The sequence below is a fragment of the Sinocyclocheilus grahami genome, unplaced genomic scaffold (assembly GCF_001515645.1).
Source record: "Sinocyclocheilus grahami isolate Dianchi unplaced genomic scaffold, SAMN03320097.WGS_v1.1 scaffold661.1, whole genome shotgun sequence".
Lineage (NCBI taxonomy): Eukaryota > Metazoa > Chordata > Actinopteri > Cypriniformes > Cyprinidae > Sinocyclocheilus > Sinocyclocheilus grahami.
Window position 1 is genome coordinate 215,291 of NW_015505840.1, and position 26,473 is coordinate 241,763.

The 26,473-nt window shown below is 34.8% G+C and overlaps 1 protein-coding gene across 1 annotated transcript in view; it reads right to left on the reverse strand.

Moving 5' to 3' along the window:
• Positions 1-26,473, reverse strand: part of LOC107558826 (ephrin type-A receptor 4-like) — a 47,517-nt gene that overhangs the window by 11,730 nt on the left and 9,314 nt on the right. The window contains exons 4-11 of the mRNA XM_016242510.1: positions 12,401-12,556; positions 10,028-10,363; positions 4,606-4,730; positions 4,205-4,364; positions 2,542-2,656; positions 1,826-1,878; positions 1,627-1,740; positions 1,359-1,544 (exon numbers count right to left, since the gene is read on the reverse strand). Coding sequence (XP_016097996.1) covers positions 1,359-1,544; positions 1,627-1,740; positions 1,826-1,878; positions 2,542-2,656; positions 4,205-4,364; positions 4,606-4,730; positions 10,028-10,363; positions 12,401-12,556 — 1,245 coding nt within the window. The remainder of the gene's footprint in view (positions 1-1,358; positions 1,545-1,626; positions 1,741-1,825; positions 1,879-2,541; positions 2,657-4,204; positions 4,365-4,605; positions 4,731-10,027; positions 10,364-12,400; positions 12,557-26,473) is intronic.

Here is a 26,473-nt window from a genome sequence, read left to right on the forward strand (position 1 = left end):
CACACACACACACACACACACACACACACACACACACACACACACACACACACACAGAGCAGTGGCTGTAGGTTAGAGATATAGGGTGACTCTCTAACCCCAAACACATTTAAATCTGACGACGTGATTAATGAGTCTGCTGTGCTTTTTAGCTCACATTAGCCGTCCAGAGCGACCCACTCCATCTGGAGACCACAAGGTTGTGTGTGTGTGCATCTCATAGCAGTTTTTGTCAAGACACGCTCAGCAAGCAAACACACAGATAAGCTGGACATGCATACATAAACACACACGACCATTAGCACATCAAAAGGAAAACATGTTCTATCAGCAGCCTGTTTCTTTAGTGGCTTTATGCACACTTAATATCCCGACTTCTGACCATAGCATTCTGCTGTCTAATTCTCAGAAGCATTAACAGGTTTTTATTAACATGAAACATAAGGATTTTGACTCTTTGAGGCATTTTATTTGCATAATAGTTAATTGTTTAGAATTTCTGAGAATTTTATCAGCTCTATCCCTGAATTTCACAATGTTTCCAAGTAGGAAATTCTGACATAACATGTACTCAAAACTAATATTTAAGGCAAGTCGAACCTCTTCAAAACATCCCAAACTAAAAATGACTGAAGAAGATAAAGAAAAGCCCTTGATGTCTTTTAATAATGCATCATATTTTCTGAATGAAATTCAATACTTGGTTCTCACTAATTTTGGGTGCTGATTTCAAAATATTTTAGCTGTTTTGCTCGAGCACGTCACACTTTCTCACAAAATATGATGCATTTTACTTTTGACAACCATTTCTAATATGAAGACATCTCGTATTAACCCTTAATAAGCAGAAAAACTGCTGACATGATTCCTATCTTCCTCTGAGTCAGATTACAACTGTTTGTTAAATTCTCAGCCCATTTTCAAATGTATGAATGATTCTGAAGACATGATTTTATGATACTGATTTGATCCTGATTTCCACTTTTCCACTCCTTTGCAGAATGTAAGTTAAATGATACATTTTGAATATTTCTTTTTTGTAATTAAAACCAAAACTTTTGACATTTGACTACTTTTGTTATTTTGATGAGTGCATGAAAGCTGACACACACACACACACACACATATAGAAAAAAAAACTAAATGCTGATATTTTTGAATTCAGCATCATCAAAATAGGTAATATTAGGTCACCTTTGCAAATCATCTTTTTTCCCCAAGATGGGCTGTGTAATATATACATTATAAATTTACTATAAATATTGTAAACTCTTTTATATTTAAATATAAAAAATTGCATATATATATATATATGGAAGGATACAAATAAAAATCTATGATGTCAGCTTTAAACTTACATTTGGTGACCACGCCTTCCAGGTGAATGATATTAGGATGGTCAAACTGGCCAATCACGCTGGCCTCGCTCAGGAAGTCCAGCCTCTGCTGCTCGGTAAACCCCGCCTTCAGCGTTTTGATGGCCACACAGATCTCTCGCTTTCCAGGAAGCTTCAGACGGCCGCTGCACACCTCTCCAAACTCACCTACAGAGACAGGAAGTGACTTTTACATGCATCTATCATCAATAAATGACTTGCTAACAATGCAAAAGGGCCGTTAACGCACCGATGCCGATCACCTTCTCGATCTTGATACAGGAGGTATTGATCTCCTTAGCGAACTCCCTGATGGCCTGGTTGGGGTCTTCGTAGGTGTAAGGGTCCACATATATTCTCACCCCTACCGGCACATTAACAGAAGCTTTGAGAACAGAAAAGTTTCATTTTGTGGTCCAGCTGAAGACTGATGAAAGGTGTTTTCTTACCTGGCTGCAGGTTTTTCTCCTCTGCCTGTTTAGTTTTGCTGTATTTGCTCCTCCTGAGATGAAAATATTCACAATTTTTCAGCATTTATTATTTTATTTATCTATCAATCACAGTGGTATTTTACTATTATTTATACACTATTATAGTATTTATTCATATTGTGAATTGGCTTTTGAATACTTCACAACTTTTGACATTTGACTGCTTTTGTTATTTTGATAAGTGCATTAAAGCTGATACATATAACTAATTTAAATTCTTCATTCTTATGTTGTGAAAAAAAAACTACATAATGAAAAGTTTTTTATTAATATTTGTGAACTCAGCATCATGAAATTAGCTAATACTTTAAGCAAATTAGCAGATTTTTTTTCAAGATGCGGGGCAGTGTAATACATACATATACAAACATATATTTAAAAAATAAATAAATAAAATAACTTCTAATTTAATATTTTACACCTACACATATAAAGAAGTTTTTTAAAATGATATTCATATTATATTTTAATTGTAGTTAGTTTTATTAATTTTGTTATGTGCTTTTGTCTTTTTTGATTAATTTGAGTTTTTAAATATTTCTATTTAGTTTTAATTTATTTTTATTTCAGTTTTATTAATTTTAGTGCCTCAACATTTTTATTACTTTTTAGTTTCAATTAACATTAATAACACTGGCCTGTCATCATGGAAAAAATACTGGATGTTCTGTCACCTTTTGGTGATGATGAAGGTAATGATGAGGGTGAGGAGGAGAACAACAACACATCCGGCCACCAACAGCAGCAGCACAGCAGAGCTAATGACTCCTCCAACAACAGGAGCTGCGACTGAGAGAGACACAATTAGAGTTCTTCAAATCATGCAGCATATTTTAAAGAGAGTATTGTGTGTCCTAATCCACATACTTATGCACTATTCTATGCCGTACTATAAATAGTGCGAGTAGTGCATTCACACTGAAAATTCAATTTAAATACCCGAATGACACACTTAAATAACCGAAAAACAAAGGGGGAGGAGCTATCAGACTCCAAAGTTGAATGACAAAATAACCTCATATGATTCCTATACAACACGGTTGAGTACATAGCACATAGGTACATAGTGTATAAGTGCATAGTGTATTGTGGATAGGGCGATATAGCTAAAAAATGTATCAACGATATAATGTTTCATATCGTTCGGTATCGATAATTATTGACATTTTTATAACCTTTTTTAAAACAAAGAGCAATATAATTTTTTTTTTAATTTAACCACTGTATTTTTAAATTAACCCAAATTATTGAGGCAAACAACAAATATTTTTTGTTTTAACAAACACAAAATAAAAATCAAATATAAAATTTCTAATGTTTTCTATGCAGATTAAATAGGTCTTAAGGAAACTTTTGCCTTGTCTCCCGAGGCCACAGGAGGGCGCAATGAGTAAAGTAATGCTGTGCATTTAAATTGTCAACGCAAGGAAGTAACTCTATAAAAAAAAGTGCATTACATCTAAATTAACTAATAAAAATCAAATATAATTTTGTAAATTGCATAAACAATTATTATATATATATAATTATTATTATATTAACAAAACAGCATCATGTATTTATGCATTGCTTAATCCAAAGAGCCGAAGCGCCATTCACACAGATTGCATTTAAAAACATATGAGATGCAGTGAAAAGGAATAAACCTCCACAAATTCGTGACATGTTTTCAAAACGTTTAAACTGTTTTAACTTTGCATGGCTTTCTGTACATCTCTTGTGTGAGACGCGAGTGCAGCAGTCGTATTTGTCCGTCTAAAAAATGCACTGAATATGCGTTCTGTGTGAATGGCTTGGTTTTGGTTTTAACCTAATCAAGATCTTCTAAGCATTGATCTACTATATTTCTCTAATATTCTGAAAGAATAACGCAGCAGCGGCGCGTCTCGTAGGCTAGACTAACAAAATATTAAAATGCTACAACGTCACTTACATCATCACCGCATCTCGCGCGCCACTGATGACGCTCCCTGATGCACACCTAGCATTCAAATGCAAATGTTTATTTTAAATTCGACTAATATTCATTCTTTATTCACAATCTCCTCATCACAGGCAGGCACAGCACTCATTTCAGCATGTGTTCGTGTTTGTGTGTGCTGTCTGCGTCACTCATAGCAACGTGCCTATATCCTGCACTATATCGAACATTTTTTCTATCGTTATCGAAGAAGGTGTACTGTCGATAAATATCGATACCGTTTTATCGCCCAGGCCTAATTGTGGAAGCAGCATGTTGTTTTTTTATATTAGGTATTTATTATATCTGTTGAGTATATGTGAAGCTGTTTCTAGATCATTCTTACTCAAATAAGCACATATGAATTCGACACCCACCAGTGTTGGTGCTGAACTCAAAGGGGGCGCTGAACTCCCCATATCCCGCGGCGGTGCGAGCGCGCACGTGAAACACGTAGGAAGTCAGCGGAGTCAGGTCTTTAATATCAGCACTACGAGACGTCGTCTTTACGATGCGATAACTCCTCTCGTTCTGATCCTGAGATTCATAAATAAGGAGAGAGACAGAGAACGGAAGCCGAGAGGAAGGTAAGAAGTCAAAGGGCACATTAGGGGGATATTTTAACCCTAATAAAAACCTCACTTCCTGTTTATCCAGACAGCAAATGTCCACAGGGATTGCTGTTGTGTGTTTGAACAATAACATCTTAAAGGAACAGCACACCCAAAATATTAGGGTGAACTATGTCTTAAAAACATGACAAAACAAGAACATTCACCTTCTCGTAGTATTTGACCTCATACTCCAGTATGACACCGTTAGGTTTCTCGGGTTTGTCCCAGAACAGAGAGAGCGTGTGGCGCGTGATGTCCTTACTCTGAACCATCATGACCGTGGACGGAGCTGAGGAGAGACAGAAAGAGTTCATATATTTATTTAAGGTTCATGCTTACTAAATTGCACTTTTGTCAGGTTTTCCTGACACTTCTGTCTTTCTTTTATCACATCACAGACATACAGAAAGAAAAAGGATAAACCTGGAAAACAAGGAGAGCATTTTCTTCTTCTAAACTGTGGATTTGGAGTTAAGACCGCTATTGTCTGTTTGTTTTTTTTCCCCTGAAGCTGTTTTTGTTGAGGGTGAGAAAGTCAAACAGACTCAGAAACAGACACAACAGAGATATAAAGACATGAAAACACAATAAGCAAAAAGAGAAAAACAGCAAAAGAAAGTGAAAACGGATCTGATGGATGCAAAGGAAGAAGACAGAGAAAAGATCTCTATGTATTAGTTTCCTCTACCAAACAGAACAACTCTAGATATCAGAACCACAGAAAGCTCTGCATATTTCCACAGAATTCAAATGCTGTCTTTGGCAAAGTCCTACACATTGTCTCGTGTGTATTTTGGCTAATTAGTGGTGTTTGCTAAGTTTGCATCACTATTACAATTGCTCATACTTACCGTTGAACAAACATCAAACTCTAAGGTCACAATGTTTCAGAAAATGTAGCGTTCTGACCTCATTTCCATATGTAAACAGTGTTTTAGTCGACTGAAAACTGAAAATCAAAGTGCCAAACAAAAAAATGTGCATGCCCATAATATTCTTCTGTGTTTTTTTATATAAAAACTACCTAGCAACCAACCAGTGACCTCAGGCAATCTCCTAGCAACCACCCACCCAACACCCTAAAAACCACTAACAACACCCTGACAACATGGCGGAGAGTCTTAAATAAGAGTTTTAAACTCATATTTTCTTCAAAAGATGTAGGCTAAACAAACTAGCATGATGAGGCTTTCAGCTAGCAATAAAATATACTACTTGCTCAATGTAACATATTTGACCATATAGAGTAGGGCTGCACGATTTGGAGAAACAAAATCTAATTACAATTGTTCTGATAAAAATGATTATGATTAAAAATGTGTTAAAAAAGTTTGCCTGTAGGGTTGCACAGTTTTACCAAATATTTTGTGATTATATATCAATACGACTATAAAATATTAAATATTAAAACAATAAAACTTTATAAGACTATAAAATATTAATATTAATAAAAAGAAGAAAAAGTAGCATTATTATTTCAATTTGAACCAAAACAAGAAATATTAATATTTCACCGTAAAAAAAAAAAAATCTATTTAAGAAAAATAATAATATAATAATATTCTTATTTTTTTAATGTATAACTAAAAATGATAATACAAATTTTGATGGCTGTCTTTATTCCTTCATTTTCAAACATTAAACCATTTAGCTTTTATTCTGGCAAAAAACAACAACAACAAAAACGCAAGGAACCCATAGAGCATCTCTTTTATTAACAACAGGCATTTTATAAAAATAATATGAATATTATTATATATTAATATAATATTGTACACTAAAATTGGCAATACTAACATTTATGGCTGTTTTAATTTCTTCATTTTCAAATTAAACCATTGAGCTTTTATTTTGGCAGAAAAAAATTAAACAGCATCTCTTTTGTTGTCAAGAGCCGATGGACACAGTGCTGCGCTTTACTCATGAAACATGCAGCACATATATTAAATTAACTAAATTGCAGCCTTTGCATTAAACCAACTCGCGATTTTAGGGTTTACTTAGATTAATTGTGAACCAACAATATTTAAATCAATTTTACCCCACAATCAGCCTAGAAAACATTCATTGTTGGCCTATCTACAGGCATCCAGAATTCAAATGCTGAAGTAGAGTTTCATCTCAGTGCATTAGCGAGTGTGTGTGTGTGAGTCTGTTAAACAATTCGATCCCCCACCAGCTGTAGCAGCAGCTCGACGGCGGCCCTCTCTCATCTCAAAGATCCGTCTTCCTCTGCCAGGCCCGACAGACTAAACGTGATTTAGGGTTGTCCCTCGGGGGGACTCTGAGTCGGCCCCCTCCAGCCAAAAACACAGGGGTCACCGGCCCCCCTTCACCCATCTAACACACTCATCTCTAACATACATCCATCATGCCGTCTGCTCTGACAGATATGGGCTGTAATGGAGTTGTGGGTGTGTGTGTGTGTCTGGCTGAGATAACATTAAGGAAAGATGAGAATCTGCACTCGTTCATCACAAACACTCAAGCACGTTAAGATTCGGTAAAACTGATTTAGGAACATCATGCTATATGGTTCATTTAACGCCTTTAGTGCATGCTGGGATATACTGTACTTCGCATGTGGTGTGAAGTTTTGTGGCATCCCTGTGAACTGTGACTATATGTGAAAAATTATAATAAATATTATAAACCCACTTCTGAGAATATTCAAAATCCATCAAATTAATAGTTATGACTCTAAAATTTGATTGGATGAGACATAAATATAAAATATATACACACTGAAATGGTACAGAATATACTGAAGACTGGAGGAATGGCTACTTAAAATTCAGCTTTGCATTCACAGGAATAAATGACATTTAAAAAAGTATAAATATATAAAGCAGAAAATATTTAATTTAACAACATTACTTTTTTACTGTATTTTTTATCAAATAAATGCAGCCTTGCTGAGAATAAGAGACTTATTATTATTTTATTTTATTTTAAATAAAAATATATAAATATATATTAAAATATTATTATTATCTAAATATTATGCTATATTTAATATTATATATATTGTTTAAATGTGTGTGAGAAAATGTGTTTCACACTGACTTTAATAATATATTTTAATTATACTTTTAATATATATATATTTTGTATGTTTACATAAATTATTTTTAATAATATTGTTTTATGTGGTATATAAAAGTTAAAATACCCAGCAGACAAGTGATACATGGCTTTATTGCTCAAATACACATTTGATCAATTAAATAATAATAATTTATATTGATTAGACTTAATTTGATAGCAAAGGTTAATTCAAAATAAGTGCAAACATGTAATTATTTAGCATTTTAAGATTTTTATTTGCATATCCTTTCAAAAAGTCTCATAATGCTGCATCGGTTGTTGGCAAACAGTCATTTAATTTATAATATAAAAGTAGTGTTTTTACAATTATTAGATGCATTCGAATGATTTGAAAGGTGAACATTAGTGTCTTTTATTGTACTGCTGTTCCCTAAGATTAATAAAAAGCAACAGCGTGCTACAGTAAGTTTTAGCACAGTTCAGGAGGTTCTACGTCCTCCACTAGCACTTCTCTTTCCTTCTGAAACTTTTAAAATATTGTTATCTGACTTTATATTTTTCACTCCGACAGCATGAATATATTGTGTTTTGTCTTATGAGAACTAAACATTGTGACAGCAGCATCTACGTTAAGAGGTATATGTTAGTTATTCTAAATATGCTCTCATGACCGCCCAGCGCACGACTAAGTAGGACACATGTTATCAGGTCCTCTGTTCTATAGCCAAAGGCACATCACTGCATGGTAAAACCCCACCCTCCACCCTAAACTCCACACTCCAATCCCTCAGGATGATTTACAGGCTTGGCTTGTCACAGAAAGATCCGGATCTCTAGCTAACGCTCCATTCCGAAAGAAACCCAAGACACCATCAAGAGCACAGACCGCGTATCACACATCCACAACTACACACACACACACACTGCCATGAATCAAAATAGCGTTTTGACGCTCTACATGCATGTGTGTGTTTGTAATGGAGCAGAAAGGTCATACAGAAGTTCTCCGTAGGTGATTATGTGAGTGAAATTGAACCTTGTGAAATGTTTTCATTGAGGATTAGGTGAGAAATATAGTACACTACGGTCAAAAGTTCAGAATAATTAAGATTTTTGAATGTTTTTGAAAGAAGTTTCTAGGGATGCTGCGATCGATCGGCCAGAGATCGGTATCGGCCGATAATCATATTTTATGACTCGATCGGTACTCACCAACTTGGCCGATCTCAGGAACCGATCGCAATTTGATGTCGTCAACACGTGAAATCATAAATGATTTGGCGCCGCAGTCATGTCATCGCCGGTGTGGAAATGTTATGACGTTTCAAGAAACAATGAAAAATTCTCTACACGCGTCTGTGGCGCGTTATGGCTCCACGGCCACCGGAGGTGATCGCGGCCGCTCTAGTCAGTGCTTGTGTTTATCAGCCAGCCGCGGCACGTTTCTGAAGCGGCTCTCCACACTGCTTGGTTAAAAATAGTCTTTTGTGAGTTGTCACAGCGTGGAGGACAGAACAAAAACAGAGGTTTCCCCAGTAACCGCTGTACACAAAGCAGTGCTGAGTTCACAAACGCTGCTTTATCAGGCACATAACATGCAAGATGAAATGAAAATGACATCGAAAATTTTCTAAAGATAGTCTTCCTTCAGAAATACGTTTTGATTTTTAAACGTGCAGTACGTGCTCATGTTTATTCAACGAAGCCTTTTGGAAAACCTGTCAGTTTTGATATTGTGGTGGGTGCCACAAATAAATAAATGTATGGGAAACACATCCCACAGCACAACCACCTGAGCCCAACTTCAGTCTACTCATCACCTTAACTTTAACTGCGTTTGTAGCCAGTGCCATAGCCAGACTGATAAACAAACACAGACCGGAAGTTAACTTCGGGCCAGGCGCGTGCGCCCATTGAAACCGTCTATATAAAGCTTGAAGCATCATTATCGGCCGATCACCATGACAAGAAATCGGTACTCAGTATTGGCGGCAAAAATCCTGATCGGAGCATCCCTAGAAGTTTCTTATGCTCCCCAAGGATGTATTTATTTGATCAAAATTACAAAGAGTAATATTGTGAAATATTCTTACAATTGAAAAGAACTGTTTTATATTTGAATATATTTTAAAATATCATTTATTCCAGCATATTAAATCAGCATATTAGAATGATTTCTGAAGGATCACGTGACACTGAAGACTGGAGTAATGATGCTGAAAATTCAGATTTGATCACAGCAATAAATTACATTTTACAATATATTAAAATAGAAAACAGTTATTTTAAATTGTAATAATATTACTGGTTTTTACTTGTTTTTAATCAAATAAATGCAGCCTTGGTGAGCAGAAGAGACTTCTTTTACAAACATAAAAAAAAAAAATTAAATATTCCAAACTTTTGACTGGTAATGTACTATATTTCTCATCTAATCCTCAGTGAAAACATTTCATGTGGTTCAATTTCACTTGCGTAATTACATGCAGACATGATGCTTGATTAAATCTGAGCATGTTTGGACACACACACACTCACCGGCCTGGTTGGTGGTGAGCGTGATGGACGTGGCCTGCTCCAGACTGGGGCTGTGTTTGGACACCCCATTGACGGCCCAGATCTGGAAGGTGTAGTTTGTGTGCGCCTGCAGCTGGTGAACGGACACCCGCGTGGAGCGCAGACTCAGCCGCTGCGGAGAGTATCGCACGTCATCTCCACACGGCGTGCATCTCTGCGTGTCTCGCACACACTGCTTACACACCACGTTGTAGGTGAGATCCTGACGGCCTCCGGAGGTTATAGGCGGACTCCATTCCAACAGCACCGACGTCTCGTTGACATTAGAAATCAGATTGTGAGGAGCAGATGGAGGATCTGCGATAAACACAGAGAGAAAGAACTTTAAGTGCATAATCCTTATATTAAAACAGGCTGCTTTGCTGGGAATACCATGAAAAATGTAATTATATTTACATAACAATGTTGCAATGGAGGGAAAATTAAATTACATTTTTATATTATTTAATATAATATTATAATCTCATTTTATTTGGAACTTACATGGGCACAAAACAAAAGTTTATTCATAACATTAAAATAAAACACAAAAAAGTTAAATAAACATTAAATGAAAAATTATAAGCACACAGTGTTTTAAAGAAATTAATACACTTACTCTGCAAGGATGCATTCAATTGATCAAAAGTGACAATAAAGACATTTATAATGTTACAAAAGATTGAAATTTTCTAATAAAAGCTGTTCTTTTGAAATTTCTATTCCTCAAAGAATCCTGAACAAACCAACATGATTTACACAAAATATTAAGCCACACAACTGTTTTCAACACTAATAATATTAATGATTATTATTATTATGTAAAAATGTTTCTTGAGCACCAAATTAGCATACTAGAATGATTTATAAAGGTTTGCCAAAACATTTATTTAAGTTACATTACATTTCAAAAATAGAAAACAGTTGAAATAGAAAAGCTTATCTTAAAATGTAATATTTCACAATACTGATATTTATTACCCCATATATATATATATATATATATATATATATATATATACTGTATAGCTTACATAATGGGAATTTACATATTACCTATAGATTTTATTGTAAATATTTATTCTAAATCAGAATTATGTCAGTTGCAATGATTTGATTGGATGAGCTACAGCTACAATTTTATTTGTTTTTTCCACAGTTCTGTTTTGTTACTTTGTGTGTGTGTGTGTGTTTGTGTACTTATGCAAGTACCGTTTTGCGTACTCTAAAACTTTCCATCCACTCTGAATAGTAGGATGAAAGAAGATAGACAGAAGAAATAAGGGGAAAAAACAAGAACAGAAGGAGAAGACAAACAGCGTCTGTTCTACAAAGAGATAGAGCTGGTCATTATTATGGAAGAGAGAGAGAGAGAAAGAGGACAGACAGACAGCTGGTAGAGTGAGACCGATACGGTCTCATTTAAATTCATTTATTTGATGTGAGGAACATCTGCTGCGCATAAAAGGATGTAAACAGAAATAACCACATGCCCGTGCACAACATTCTATTAGAATGTTTGCTATCTTTTAGTTATTTCTGTATATTTAATTTTTTCAGACAATATACTTTTCAGCTCATTTGTCATATATTTAGTAATTAATTTAGTACAATACATTTTTTTTTTTTAATCTAAGGAAAACATTACATTATGAAGCTATAGATTGTTCAATAGTCAAGGGGGAACATCTGGATTATACTCTATAAAGCCTGCTCTATCATATTTGATGTCCTCTTAATTATCAATATGCCCTGTTGTACACAATCTACTACATGCCTTCTGACGTCTGATTGATAGTATTACTTTTTTAGCAAGTAAAAGGCCTTTTAGTATAATTGCAAAAAAAAAAAAGGTCCACTTTCGGCTTGTGGTTCAAATGCCTTAAGTTAAATCTTTACTGATTTTTATAGAGTAAACATAAGATAAGTTTTATATTGATAGTAATATTTCAAGATGAACACTTATTGGACTAAAGCAACTTAGGTTTACTTAATTATCCATACATAATTTTTTAGAAAAATCATGTTCAAATGTGGGTATCAAATATGATCATCAGGGAAAGTTTATTTGTTCTTCTCTCAATCATCATTGCATTTTTAGATTTTGTTCAATGGTTCAATAAACTGTTCCATTTAAAAAAATCAGACTTTTCAGACTATTATGTCAGGCTTTACAGGTTTAAAATGCTTATAAAATGGAAACCACAATATTTGACAAGTCTAAGAGTCTATACATTTTAGTAAAAGTAACATAGTGAAAAAGTCACTTAAACACCCATATAAATCACCACCATAGTGTCCAAAAAACATGGTAAACGCACTTCAAACTGGTGCGAATGTTTGTGTTTAACTCACGTGTGCAAGGCATGGCGGCAGGATCCGTCTCCGATCTGTAATATCCTTTGTCACAATCACAGGAAGTAGCTCCTTCTTTCATGGAGTAACTGTGCAGTGGACATTTACGACAGCCGCCATCCGAAGAAAGAGACCTGTAGTAGCCCACCTTGCACACTACGAGAGAAGAGAAAGATACAGGATGGCTTTAATTCAGTGTAAAACAAGGCGCTGAAAATGTTACCCAGTTAACAAAGTACCTGGCCTGTGACTCAAACTATTATAAAACATTATTAAATGACTCAGTTATGAAATTATTATAAAGTATATACGTAAGCAGACAAAGATGGAACATGAAAACCTGCCAGTTTTCCAAATACAAAACGATGCATTTATGATGGAGAGAGAAGACAGGAAAGGGAGGTGAAGTCAAGAGACTGCGAGACAGACCAGACGATGATGAATGAGGAATTCTGGGAGTCTTCCCAGCATGCACCAGTCCTAACCTAACCCTAACCCATCCATACGTCTGAAGAATCCGCCTCGCACATCTGAGTAAAACATGTTTTGACATATCGTGACTCATAAATAAAGAATGCATGATGTTTAAATAATCTAGCGTGTCACGTCCTCCTACTCCTGCCTGAAAAACACTGTTTTTCATCATCCTTATCACTCATTTACGTGCAAACACAAGCGCACACGGAAAGCTCTCTCTGTGTGTTTGGACGTCTGTATGCGTATGAATGAGAACTAGGAGGATGACAGATGCCTTGGACTCCAGCGCACTACTATAAACTTCTATCAGACTCCAGAGACCAAACAGAAACGATGGGAACGTGGGGTCGAGATTAGGTGGTTAGCGTGACCCTGTTATCTCCTGCTGGTAGATGACGCAACTACAAACAACATATGATGGCAAAAAGCATCTTTTTGCATTAATGACTATTCAAAAGCAGCTGTGCATGGGAATGCAAACAGACACATCTAGAAGTTATTTAATAAGCTATTTCAGTCATTAATGCACTTTTTTAAAAAAGTTTGTATAATACTTATAATACAAACACAGCAAAAGTCATTCATGCATACTTAAACCTGTTAAGCCTGACACTGTTGTTTTTAAATGGAACAGTTTATTGAACCGTTATTGAAAAATGCATGTGCATATTTTTGGTTGAGTATTATATTTGATTCATCAGGCTTTTATGGCTCATATAGCATGATATAGTGAGAATATAGAGCTCATACTCAAAGAGGAAAAACACTGCAGTTTTATTCAGAGGAATAACTGAGCAAAAATATGCAATTTGGTGCAGATGCTGATATTTAAATGGACAAAAAGTGATGGAGATGAAATTCTGAAGCTTGCAATGTAACTCAAATAGATCTTTATAAGAGTATAACAGACTAATTACATTAAATTATATAAATATGAGTTCTCCCAATAATATAGTCTTAGTCAGTGTTTGGGAAAGTAACTTTTAAAAGTAATGCATTACAATATTGTGTTACTCCATAAAAAAGTAACTACTTGCATTATTTAGTTACTTTTTACGGAAAATAAGACACTTTTTGTTACTTAACTGGGCTGGGCTTGCTTAATTGTTTTTCAATAACAAAAAACTCAAAAGTTATTAAGTGTGACAGAAGAGGTGTCAGTCTCAATAAATGGGAAAATAAAGCAACTTGCGTTACTTATTTAAAAAGTATCTTCGTTGTACATTTAAAAGTAACACGTTACTTCACTAGTTAGATACTTGAAAAAGTAATCTGATTACATAACTCAAGTTACGTAACCCAACACTGGTTTTAGTAAGATGATATTTAAATGCTTAGTTTTATGATCAAAACATATAATGCAATGCAATACAATGATGACTGAGAGATGAACAAATAAAAGCCTGATGATCCTATATGAGACTCGCATTTGAACATGATTTTACTAAAAAAAAATATATATATATGGATGGATAATCAAGTAAGGTAAGTTGCTTCAGTTCAGTATTTGTTCATTTTGAAATATTACTAACAATATAAGTTATCCTTGTGTTTACTTTATAAAAATCAGTAAAGATTTCACAGCAAAAAGACATGTGAAGCACAAGCTGAAGGCGGACGTTTGTAATAAAACCAAAAGGCCATTTACTTGCTTGAATTACTGAAATAAATGAACTTTTCCACGACATTCTAATTTATTGAGATGCACCTGTATAAACTATCAATCAGATAACAGAAGGCATGTAGTAGATTGTGTACAACAGGCTGTTCAGCAAGGTTTTTTTGTATCAAATATGATACAGTACACTTTATAGGGTTAAATGTTGTTGGAAAAACTGCTGAAAGTAAAGAAAACCTCTCTTATTCGCTCTTTCCACTGGACTTAATCTTCACTGAACTGAAACTGTAAACCCTCCAGACATTCAAACACTGACTATATGACATGACCCTCTCAGATAAAAAGACAAAGAAAAGTGTCTTCTGGTTTCCAACAGGCATAACAACATTCCCTCATATCTATACAGGATGAAGAACAGAAATATCAGTCACATTTCTGACCCCTCAAATCAACGTCTTTCCATTAGTGAGACGCTGAGAGACGGACGAGTTGTGATGAGAGACGAATGCATCAGTGGGTGGCCTGATCGCTCCTCAAAATCCTCCCACACACACTCACTGACACACACAGACAGGCAGAAGACACTTCAAGAGCATCTTGTACTTTTCGTACAAGATCTCGTACGCATCTTGTTCTGATTGTCTCTGTCTTTGCTCTTCTCTCGTTATATGCTTGAATCTACTGTAAAACCTTGTTGTCACTCATTTCTCTGCCATCCTTCATTCGATGCAACTCAATCTTTAGGAAAGAATCATAGAATAGGAGAAAAGTTAATAGGATGAATTATGTTTAAAGGGGTCATCGAATGGCCATTTTCCATAAGTTGATATGATTCTTTAGGGTTTTAATGAAAATTATGTAACATAGTTTGGTTAAAATTTCTCAATGGTAGTGTAAAACGACACCGTTTTTACCCTGTCAAAAACAGCTCTTTTCAGAGCAAGCTGTTTTCTTGCATGCTGCTTTAAATGCAAATTAACTCTGCTTGCCCCGCCCCTCTCTTCCGAGCCGGTCACTGAGAGATTGTAAACTTTAGCCACATTCATCGTGAAACTTGCTAACTAGCACGTTGTAAGGAAAGGCGATTTGTAAAGATTTATTAAAAAACCTTACACTCACTTGACGTCACACAGACAGGCATCTGAGATCCGCTCGATTTGAGAAAGGGGAAATTATTTAACAAGATTAAAAAAAAAAACACTGGGTGGATCTTTATCATTATAGGGTGGTTGTGTACACACACTGCCAACACACATTTCAGTTCAAACAACTTGTAAAAGTGCATGTCGTGCATTTTCAATATGAGAATATGAAAACTCGTTATTTACTTACCTCTTGACTTTTTCTTCTATATTTAGAGTTGGTACGATTTTTAAAAGTTTTTGAAAGAAGTCTCTTCTGCTCACCAAGGCTGCATTTATTTGATTAAAAATACAGTAAAAACAGGAATATTGTGAAATAATATTAGAATTTAAAATAACTGTGTTCTATTGTGATATATGTTAAAATATAATTTATTCCTGTGATCAGAGCTGAATTTTCGGAATCATTACTCCAGTCTTCAGTGTCACATGATCTTCAGAAATCATTCTAATATGCTGATTTGCTGCTCAAGAAACATTTATTATCATCAGTGTTGAAAACAGTGGTGCTGCTTCATATTTTTGTGGAAACCATAATACATAATGTTTTATTTTTTAGGATTCTTCGATGAATAGAAAGTTCAAAAGACCAGCATTTATTGAAAATAAAAATATATTGTAACATTATAAATGTCTTTAATGTCACTTTTGATCAATTTAATGGATTCTTGCTGAATAAGAGTATTTATTTCTTTAAAAAATAAAAAAAATAAAAATCTAAGCTAAATAATAGTTTGTATTGCCAAAAAAGCATCATAAAGGTAGTCCATACAACTTGCGCACTATATTCCAGGTCTTTTGAAGCCATTCAATTACTTTTTGTGAGGAACAAACTAATATTTAGACAAAAGACATACGGACATTTAAAATAATAAATTTGATGCTTGCACTGCATGGAAAAGTGCAATAAATATTTTTCTTCCTTAAACTGTGTGATACGAAGGTAAGCACATCATTTTTTAGTGTCTATCCCTTTAAGAATAACAGAAGTCAATGGGAAGTGTCCATTTAGATAGCTAGATAAACGTGTGTGTGTGTGTGTGTATGTAAATTACAGTTTGCAGAACACCAGGATTTTTTTAGACAAAGACATCAAGATCAGTTTCCTCTCCTGAGGGCATGGAAGATCTCTCTAACACACACACACACACACACATACGTGAAAGAAACATCAATTGGCTTCTTGTCTCACGGTCTGGCATCTGTTGTTCTATACGGTTTAGTCACTAATTAACAATTACCTCTGACCCCCCCTCCAAACGCAGGGACGGCTCCATCACTGTGATTGATGACAAACATGCGGAGGGCGGTGGATCACATTGATTGATGACTCACTCGCTCCACATGTTGACCTTGACCCCACCCTGAGGCCTACAACACTAACCGATTCATAGAAGCCCCGCTTCACCTTAACAAACTCTATTCTCATTCCCAGAGGAAGTCGTCCATCTCCCGATGCCTGCCGGAGTGCATCCGACGAGCTCTAGTAATAATATTAACCTGAACAAAAGCAAATCTCATTTAACTCCTGAGTAGATATTGATGGTCACGTTGTGTTTTGGAGGCTGGTCATTGTATGGCATCTTAACTACCCAAATAAAAAAAATATATCAAATGAGATCTTCTTAATATTTTAACTGTTGCTTCTAGAAGCAATGAGATTAAATGGAGAGCAAATAGAGCAAATGAAGACTCTTTTTTTACTGAGAAAATTACCCGGTGATCTCATTTAATCAAGAGTTTCATAAGAGATTCCGTTTTTGCTCAGGTTTTGTAAGATCTCAATATTAACTCAAACATTTCTCTTCAAATTCAACAAATAATCCAAGCTGCTATTCATATTTATTTTATAGCTCTGAACTCTTATATGTCAACTTTTGACTCATTCGTTTTTAATTTTTTTCCTCTGAGAAACATCTACGACAACGTTGGTAATTGGTACTTCAATTACACATAATTTGGAACTCTATTAAGTTTCCTGAGTAATGCTCTTAACTAGTTTTTTTAAGCAGGTTAAAAACCAGACAGAAAAACATCTCAATAATTCATGTTTTCAAAACAAACAAATTCTAATGAAAATCTAATTCAACTAGCTAAACTGAACAATGTTGTAACTTAACTAAAACTAAAAGTTTTACAAATTGTTTTCGTGAATTGAAATGAATTCAATATAAATATTAGATGAGAAACTTAAACTTGACTTAAGTTAGGCTTAAGTTAACTAAAATTACAAAAACTAAAACTGAATTTAAAAAAAAGTGCAAAAGCACAAAATTACTAAAACTTAAGTTAAAATGAAAACTGAAAATATAAAAATAAAAGCTAATATAAAAAGAAGCTATTCAAATATTAATAAATGTTATAATAGTATATATTATATAGTATAAAATATACTGTTTTGGAAGTAAAAACTTTTCAAATTTACCTAAAAATGTAAAGATTTTTAGTGAATAACAACATTTTTTGTCTGTCCCTCACACAAAGCTAATGTATTGTATATATTTTAGGTGAATTATTACCAAAGTCACCTGAGCTTGACCTCTCCTCAGCAATACCCAAAATGAACACATCATTTACTTACTTATAATTATTTATTAATATACATTATGAAACCACAGTTTTGTTGGTATTATTGTGTCAAAGCGTGTTGTTTTAATATAACCGATTTGGCAGGTTTTTGAAGGTATTTGTGCAAGACTTCCTGAAAAGACCTGAACTTCATGCTGCCCTGATCACGTACACCAACTTCCTTCATTCAGAGAGAGGAATTTCACAAAATTTATGGCACATTTATCAGTGGTAGGATAGCGTACACCCTGTTGGGGTGCAGGGGTCTTTAAAATCTGTATGCAATTAATAAAAGCACAGGGTTTTAATAGCAACTAGCATGAAAGTAAAATAATGGATTAGAAAGATGACTGGCATGGTCTGCATGCACTGTTAAACATGAAAAGTTGCGGCACTATTTTCTAATACAGGAAGTTTTGGCACAGGAGGATATGCAAATGAGTTCCATACACACATTTGTTGAGTTCGGTATAGTGACACACACACACACACACACACACACACACACACACACACACACACAGATTTCAGGTGAATCTATAAAAACAACTTTTCATGCAAAACCATTTCTGACACACAGTACAATCACACACATCACACAAACATAAGTTTACAACATGATGCATCATGGGATGAGTTCACTGTCTTAATACCGTGTGTATGTGACTTATAAGATCAGGGTCAAAAAATAAGGGCGTGTATTTTTAGTTTGTTTATCTAAACCGCTGGAAATGCGGGACGACAGACTGTCTGGAGCTGCAACACCTTCCATTGTGAATGTGTGTGTGTGTGTTTATGGGAAGTAGGTGAACAGCAGGGAATTGGGTACATTTTGGGTATCAGTTTATTGGGAAAACAAATGCACACACCTACGGTACAAACACGTACACATGAACATGATGTTGTGGCGGTGCAACATGATGAATATGGCAGCACTATGACAAACTCTTTTATTTTGACCTTTAACTTTTGCTACTTTCTCTTGAGTCACAGACACGTAATTGGTTCTCTCAGTCAATACTTCAGTGTATGTTTACTTTGTGGTTGTCCTCAAAGGTAAAAATTATTCATAAATATATTTAAAATGTTTCAGTAATTCACTGTATATTTATTTAACTTTATTGCCCAGTCCTCATGTTGTCTTCTAAATTACAAAAATGTAAATGCATGCTTTGCATAGAAGACGACCCCAGAATGCATTGCAACAAGTTCAGTATATGCAATATTCATGCTCTTATTCCATTCAATACAGCAAAGTATAAATAAAATAGTCTAATCTAATATCAAATGACCATTTTACATATAATAATTGCGAGTACTATGTACTTTTATGCTTATCAAGAGTATCACACTGTTACTGTTCCAGTTTTGAAGCAGCCTTAGATTTAAAATCTGTATGCAATTAATAAAAGCACAGGGTTTTAATAGCAACTAGCATGAAAGTAAAATAATGGATTAGAAAGATGACTGGCATGGTCTGCATGCACTGTTAAACATGAAAAGTTGCGGCACTATTTTCTAATACAGGAAGTTTTGGCACAGGAGGATATGCAAATGAGTTCCATACACACATTTGTTGAGTTCGGTATAGTGACACACACACACACACACACACACACACACACACACACACACACACAGATTTCAGGTGAATCTATAAAAACAACTTTTCATGCAAAACCATTTCTGACACACAGTACAATCACACACATCACACAAACATAAGTTTACAACATGATGCATCATGGGATGAGTTCACTGTCTTAATACCGTGTGTATGTGACTTATAAGATCAGGGTCAAAAAATAAGGGCGTGTATTTTTAGTTTGTTTATCTAAACCGCTGGAAATGCGGGACGACAGACTGTCTGGAGCTGCAACACCTTCCATTGTGAATGTGTGTGTGTGTGTTTATGGGAAGTAGGTGAACAGCAGGGAATTGGGTACATTTTGGGTATCAGTTTATTGGGAAAACAAATGCACACACCTACGGTACAAACACGTACACATGAACATGATGTTGTGGCGGTGCAACATGATGAATATGGCAGCACTATGACAAACTCTTTTATTTTGACCTTTAACTTTTGCTACTTTCTCTTGAGTCACAGACACGTAATTGGTTCTCTCAGTCAATACTTCAGTGTATGTTTACTTTGTGGTTGTCCTCAAAGGTAAAAATTATTCATAAATATATTTAAAATGTTTCAGTAATTCACTGTATATTTATTTAACTTTATTGCCCAGTCCTCATGTTGTCTTCTAAATTACAAAAATGTAAATGCATGCTTTGCATAGAAGACGACCCCAGAATGCATTGCAACAAGTTCAGTATATGCAATATTCATGCTCTTATTCCATTCAATACAGCAAAGTATAAATAAAATAGTCTAATCTAATATCAAATGACCATTTTACATATAATAATTGCGAGTACTATGTACTTTTATGCTTATCAAGAGTATCACACTGTTACTGTTCCAGTTTTGAAGCAGCCTTAGAAGAAGAGCAAGGGAGTTCACTAGGTTTTGGAACACACTTTCGCACTGTATTAAAATGAGTTTCAGAACACATTAATTTTTTACACCTCTTTACATCCATCATTCCATCACAAAGAGGACTTAAACTGAGAAAAACCACCTACACACCTCCTACAGTTTGACGAGCTTAAGATTACAACTCAAAACCTCGCAATCACAGTCCATTGTTACAGGAGAACGACAGAGGGAAAGAGACAGCGTCTGTCATCACATCAAAGGGATGTTTAAAGGGAACGTGAAGTGAATGATGAGGAAAAGAAATCAAAGACCACCTAAAAACCTCTCTTTCTCTAGACATCAGCTCCTTTTCATTCTCTCGTCTTTTCCTGTCTGAGAGGAGGGCGCTGACCTTCCCTGTGTGCTGACAAATCTGTTTTTCTCTGCGATCACCTCCTTTATTCTCGCTGTCTTTCTGTCTTTTGTTGTTCCCCCTTACTCTTACTGCACGTCTCTCTGTCTGTCTTTTTAACCCCCTCTTGATGGAAAATAAAAAATGAATTCAAAGGCAGAAGGAAAGTGAGTGCGAGAGAAAACAATACTGATAAAATTATATAAAATTTAAAGTGAATAGAACAGAAGATGCAAAAGACAATAGTCATATGAACTACTTTTATAATATTATTATGGTATGTGTGTAAATAAATAAATGATGTATATATATATATAGTATTTTTAGTTTGTTTATCTAAACCGCTGGAAATGCGGGACGACAGACTGTCTGGAGCTGCAACACCTTCCATTGTGAATGTGTGTGTGTGTGTTTATGGGAAGTAGGTGAACAGCAGGGAATTGGGTACATTTTGGGTATCAGTTTATTGGGAAAACAAATGCACACACCTACGGTACAAACACGTACACATGAACATGATGTTGTGGCGGTGCAACATGATGAATATGGCAGCACTATGACAAACTCTTTTATTTTGACCTTTAACTTTTGCTACTTTCTCTTGAGTCACAGACACGTAATTGGTTCTCTCAGTCAATACTTCAGTGTATGTTTACTTTGTGGTTGTCCTCAAAGGTAAAAATTATTCATAAATATATTTAAAATGTTTCAGTAATTCACTGTATATTTATTTAACTTTATTGCCCAGTCCTCATGTTGTCTTCTAAATTACAAAAATGTAAATGCATGCTTTGCATAGAAGACGACCCCAGAATGCATTGCAACAAGTTCAGTATATGCAATATTCATGCTCTTATTCCATTCAATACAGCAAAGTATAAATAAAATAGTCTAATCTAATATCAAATGACCATTTTACATATAATAATTGCGAGTACTATGTACTTTTATGCTTATCAAGAGTATCACACTGTTACTGTTCCAGTTTTGAAGCAGCCTTAGAAGAAGAGCAAGGGAGTTCACTAGGTTTTGGAACACACTTTTGCACTGTATTAAAATGAGTTTCAGAACACATTAATTTTTTACACCTCTTTACATCCATCATTCCATCACAAAGAGGACTTAAACTGAGAAAAACCACCTACACACCTCCTACAGTTTGACGAGCTTAAGATTACAACTCAAAACCTCGCAATCACAGTCCATTGTTACAGGAGAACGACAGAGGGAAAGAGACAGCGTCTGTCATCACATCAAAGGGATGTTTAAAGGGAACGTGAAGTGAATGATGAGGAAAAGAAATCAAAGACCACCTAAAAACCTCTCTTTCTCTAGACATCAGCTCCTTTTCATTCTCTCGTCTTTTCCTGTCTGAGAGGAGGGCGCTGACCTTCCCTGTGTGCTGACAAATCTGTTTTTCTCTGCGATCACCTCCTTTATTCTCGCTGTCTTTCTGTCTTTTGTTGTTCCCCCTTACTCTTACTGCACGTCTCTCTGTCTGTCTTTTTAACCCCCTCTTGATGGAAAATAAAAAATGAATTCAAAGGCAGAAGGAAAGTGAGTGCGAGAGAAAACAATACTGAAGTTCCAGCAAGAAAGCAAAACCCCACACTGATGGTTAAAACACTACAACTAGTCCTAGCACCAAACCACATTATAGGAAATGACTAAAGCTGCGACATGGTTTAGATTAGACTTTCTCTCCTCTGTGAATCATGTTCAAAACATCCCAGTCACTCTTTTGCATCCAATGACAATGAATTTGGACTAAAAAGTTTCAAGCTTCAAAATAGGTGTGAAAAGTACCATAAAAGTAGTCAATGTGACAATGTGAAGTTTTCTGAAGTCATGCAGTCACTTAGGGTGAGAAACTAACCTAAAATTCAGTTGCTATTTACCATCAGATTTAAATATGGTATTAAAGGAAAAATGCACAAATCTACTGCATGACTTTGAAAGCTTGAAATACACAACACGTCATATAGATTAATTATTATAATATTAATAATTACTATACACACACACACACACACACACACACAAACACACATACATTTTCAGTTTTAGGAGAAACAACTGATATGATGACCATGAGATCTCTATTAATAATTTTGTTTAATCTAAATTAAAATTTTAAAAATATATAAAATTTAAAGTGAATAGAACAGAAGATGCAAAAGACAATAGTCATATGAACTACTTTTATAATATTATTATGATATGTTTGTAAATAAATAAATGATGTGTATATATATATATATATATATATATATATATATATAGTTTTAAATATTAATCTTTTTTTTTTTAATTATACATTTATTCATCAAATTTGAAGAAATTAAAATGAAATTCCATTAAATAAAACTTAAAGTGAATAAAATATGTAGGATAACTTGGAAGAATTTGAAAAGAAATGTGTGACTTAAAACTTTAATCTCTCACTTGTATTGGTGTACTGATGCCTTTTTCAGGACACTGTCAATAGAAAATACATATTCTAACTTTGGGTGAAAAACAAACTCAAATGTATGTCGCAATTCACTGCCAGGTTTAAAAAAAGGGATTTTAGGAAAAATGCACAAATCCATTGCATGTCTTTTGAACACTTGAAATACACAAAACATGTCACATGGATAATTTTATGCTGCTTTTTTGTTCTTTAAATTGTTTAGAAATGAGAAGCTTGCTAAATATTTCCTATTATAAGCAACATCAGGGTGAGTAGGCGATTTTTGTGCAAACTGTCCCTTTAAGAGAGCTGAATCAGAGCTGAATTTGACTGAAACGAGAGAGGGAGATTCAGGTCAGCCGAGGCCACACGTCTCCTGTCGTTCCCTTGTAAGACTTCCAGAGAGTCCATTAAGTCTGGTTAATATAAGGGACTGTCAGCGAGCTGCAACATTATATCAATGTAACGGCGGTGCCGTCTCTCTCGCGCTTCTGTCACGCTCCTTTTAGAGGAGGGAGAGCCAGCGTTGATAGAGACAGTCTGAGATAAAGAACTGAGGGAACAGAACACCATCCAGACCAGAAACAGCTCTCAACACCTCGGTTATGATGTTCGACTCGCACACACAGGACTCTTTCTATCTCGGTTTCCTCTGCTGAGGAACCTGGGCTGGCCGTCCCGAGCTCTTCAGGCTGAGGTAAACTCTGACCTGTTCTTTTTAGCCTGCTGTGTGTTTAAACCATTCAGGCATGTCGGAGAAAACGACGGCACAAAAAGCTGGAACACGAAACACAATTCAACACCGACTTTCCCTCAGCTCAAATAAATGGCACGGGAAAAAAAGCAGGAAGGTGATGAAGAAAAGGTGAGAGAGATTGATTCCTTCCTCTCCTGTCCTTTCCTTCACTACCCAGAGGACATGTTACGGCTCAGAGATTGCTCATTCATAGCTCAGGAGATGAGATCAAACAGAAAATGGGTACTGGAGCTTTCAAATTTAAAAGGATACAAAAGACAATAGCCAAATCTTTTATGATTCTACTATGTTTAAATCTTTTGAAAAAAAATTAAATACAATAAAATATCAAATAGAACATATACCCTTGACAACTGGGTTTCCACAGGATGTCAATATATTTATTACATGCATTTTTAAGCAGCGTTTTTAATGGAGGCATCATTGTCAATACCTCAGAAGTAGGGCTGCACAATTAATCGAATTTCTATAATCGCAATTACAGTTATGGATGCCACAATTACGTAATCGTTCAAAGTCCACTTATGTTATTCTGCACGCTTATAATATGTTTTTTTCTTTCTACATGTTATCTTAAGGGTTTTTCCATTGTTTTAGTTTTAGTATAACATTATAATACCATTCATATTTGTACTTTTTTATCATTTAAAGAAGAAACCAATCCAATGTATATTTGACATTTGAGGCTTAATACTATAGAAAAGCACTAAAAGTTTTTCAGTTAGAGTGCTTTCAGCTTGTTTATTTTTATATAAAAATACACCATGCAGTTGCATCAGACAATGGTATAAACATCATTCAATGTAAATTGTGATAATCGTAATTAATAATCGCAATTACAATTTCAAGGGAATAATCGACAATTGTGATTTTTGTCATAATCGTGCAGCCCTAAATTCCTTTTGGGGAAAAGGTGTGCTGACAGGAGACAACAACTGAGATTTTAAAGAGATCAAATTTGCAGGCCAACCGTTCACCTCTGAGCCAAAAGAAAACAAAAAAATACTGCATTATTTATCAAAAAAATAATTGCATTGTTTTATAATTTATCATTGCATTTAAGAATCTAATTTGGGGTCTACTATTTCTTTTGAAACTCTAAAGAAGACACATGTGAGATTAATCAGAAGAAATAAGCAAAACTCTCAATTTGTTCTCCATTTAATATTATTTCTGTCTAGAAAAATTGAATGAGATTGTAAAGATCTATCTGTCCTGTGGGTGCACAAGCAGCAGGCGGCTCTAAACCACACAGAACAAACAGCAGCTTCTCTCTTGCTGTCCCCCATCGGGCCCTTATAGAGAACAGTAGCCGGGATCACAGCTCCTGTGTCTCCATGGCATCCCGTGGAAGCCCAGCTGTCAAGAGTTTTGATGTCTTAATAAATTTCTCCTCTCCAGCTGTCAGCCGAGCGTCAGAGATGGATGAAAGAGTCAGTGACCTCTGACCTGCCAAGGACCTCTTCTTCAGCTCCCCCCGGCGAACCCCCAAAACTCTCACAGAACCCCGAGACTCGACTGCAATGGCAGATTCCTTTCAGCACAGCGTCAGCTCAACAATAGCGTCGATACTTTCACATGCACTGCAACTCCTCAGTAAGAAATAAGTAATGAATTACTTTCTTTCCACACCGTATATACCAAGATAACTTTTCAAATGAGTAACATGCATTGATTTTCTATTTATATCATGTATTTAGCAACCAATTTTCCCATAAAGTAGTCAATTAGAGCTACACAAAGCACATGAGCTCTCTTGTTAGACATGGTTATATGGTGTGCAAAAGTCTTACATTTCACCATTGGTTCACCATTATACATATATACATATATTAGATACTATTTATTGTAATATTTATATTGTACATAATAATACAGTATAATACACACTTATAATATAACATACAATAACATAATACATTAAAATATTTAATATATATTACTTTAATATTCATATTATATATAAAAGATAATACAACAATGAATATATATATATATAATTATATTTTATAATATTTAAGAAAATATAACATGTATTTATAAAATTAAAACTACAAACATTATATATATAATATTTATATTATATATATATTTGATAATAACATTTATTATATAAATATATGCTGTATATACATAAATTATATTTTATAATATTTAAGAAAATATAACAT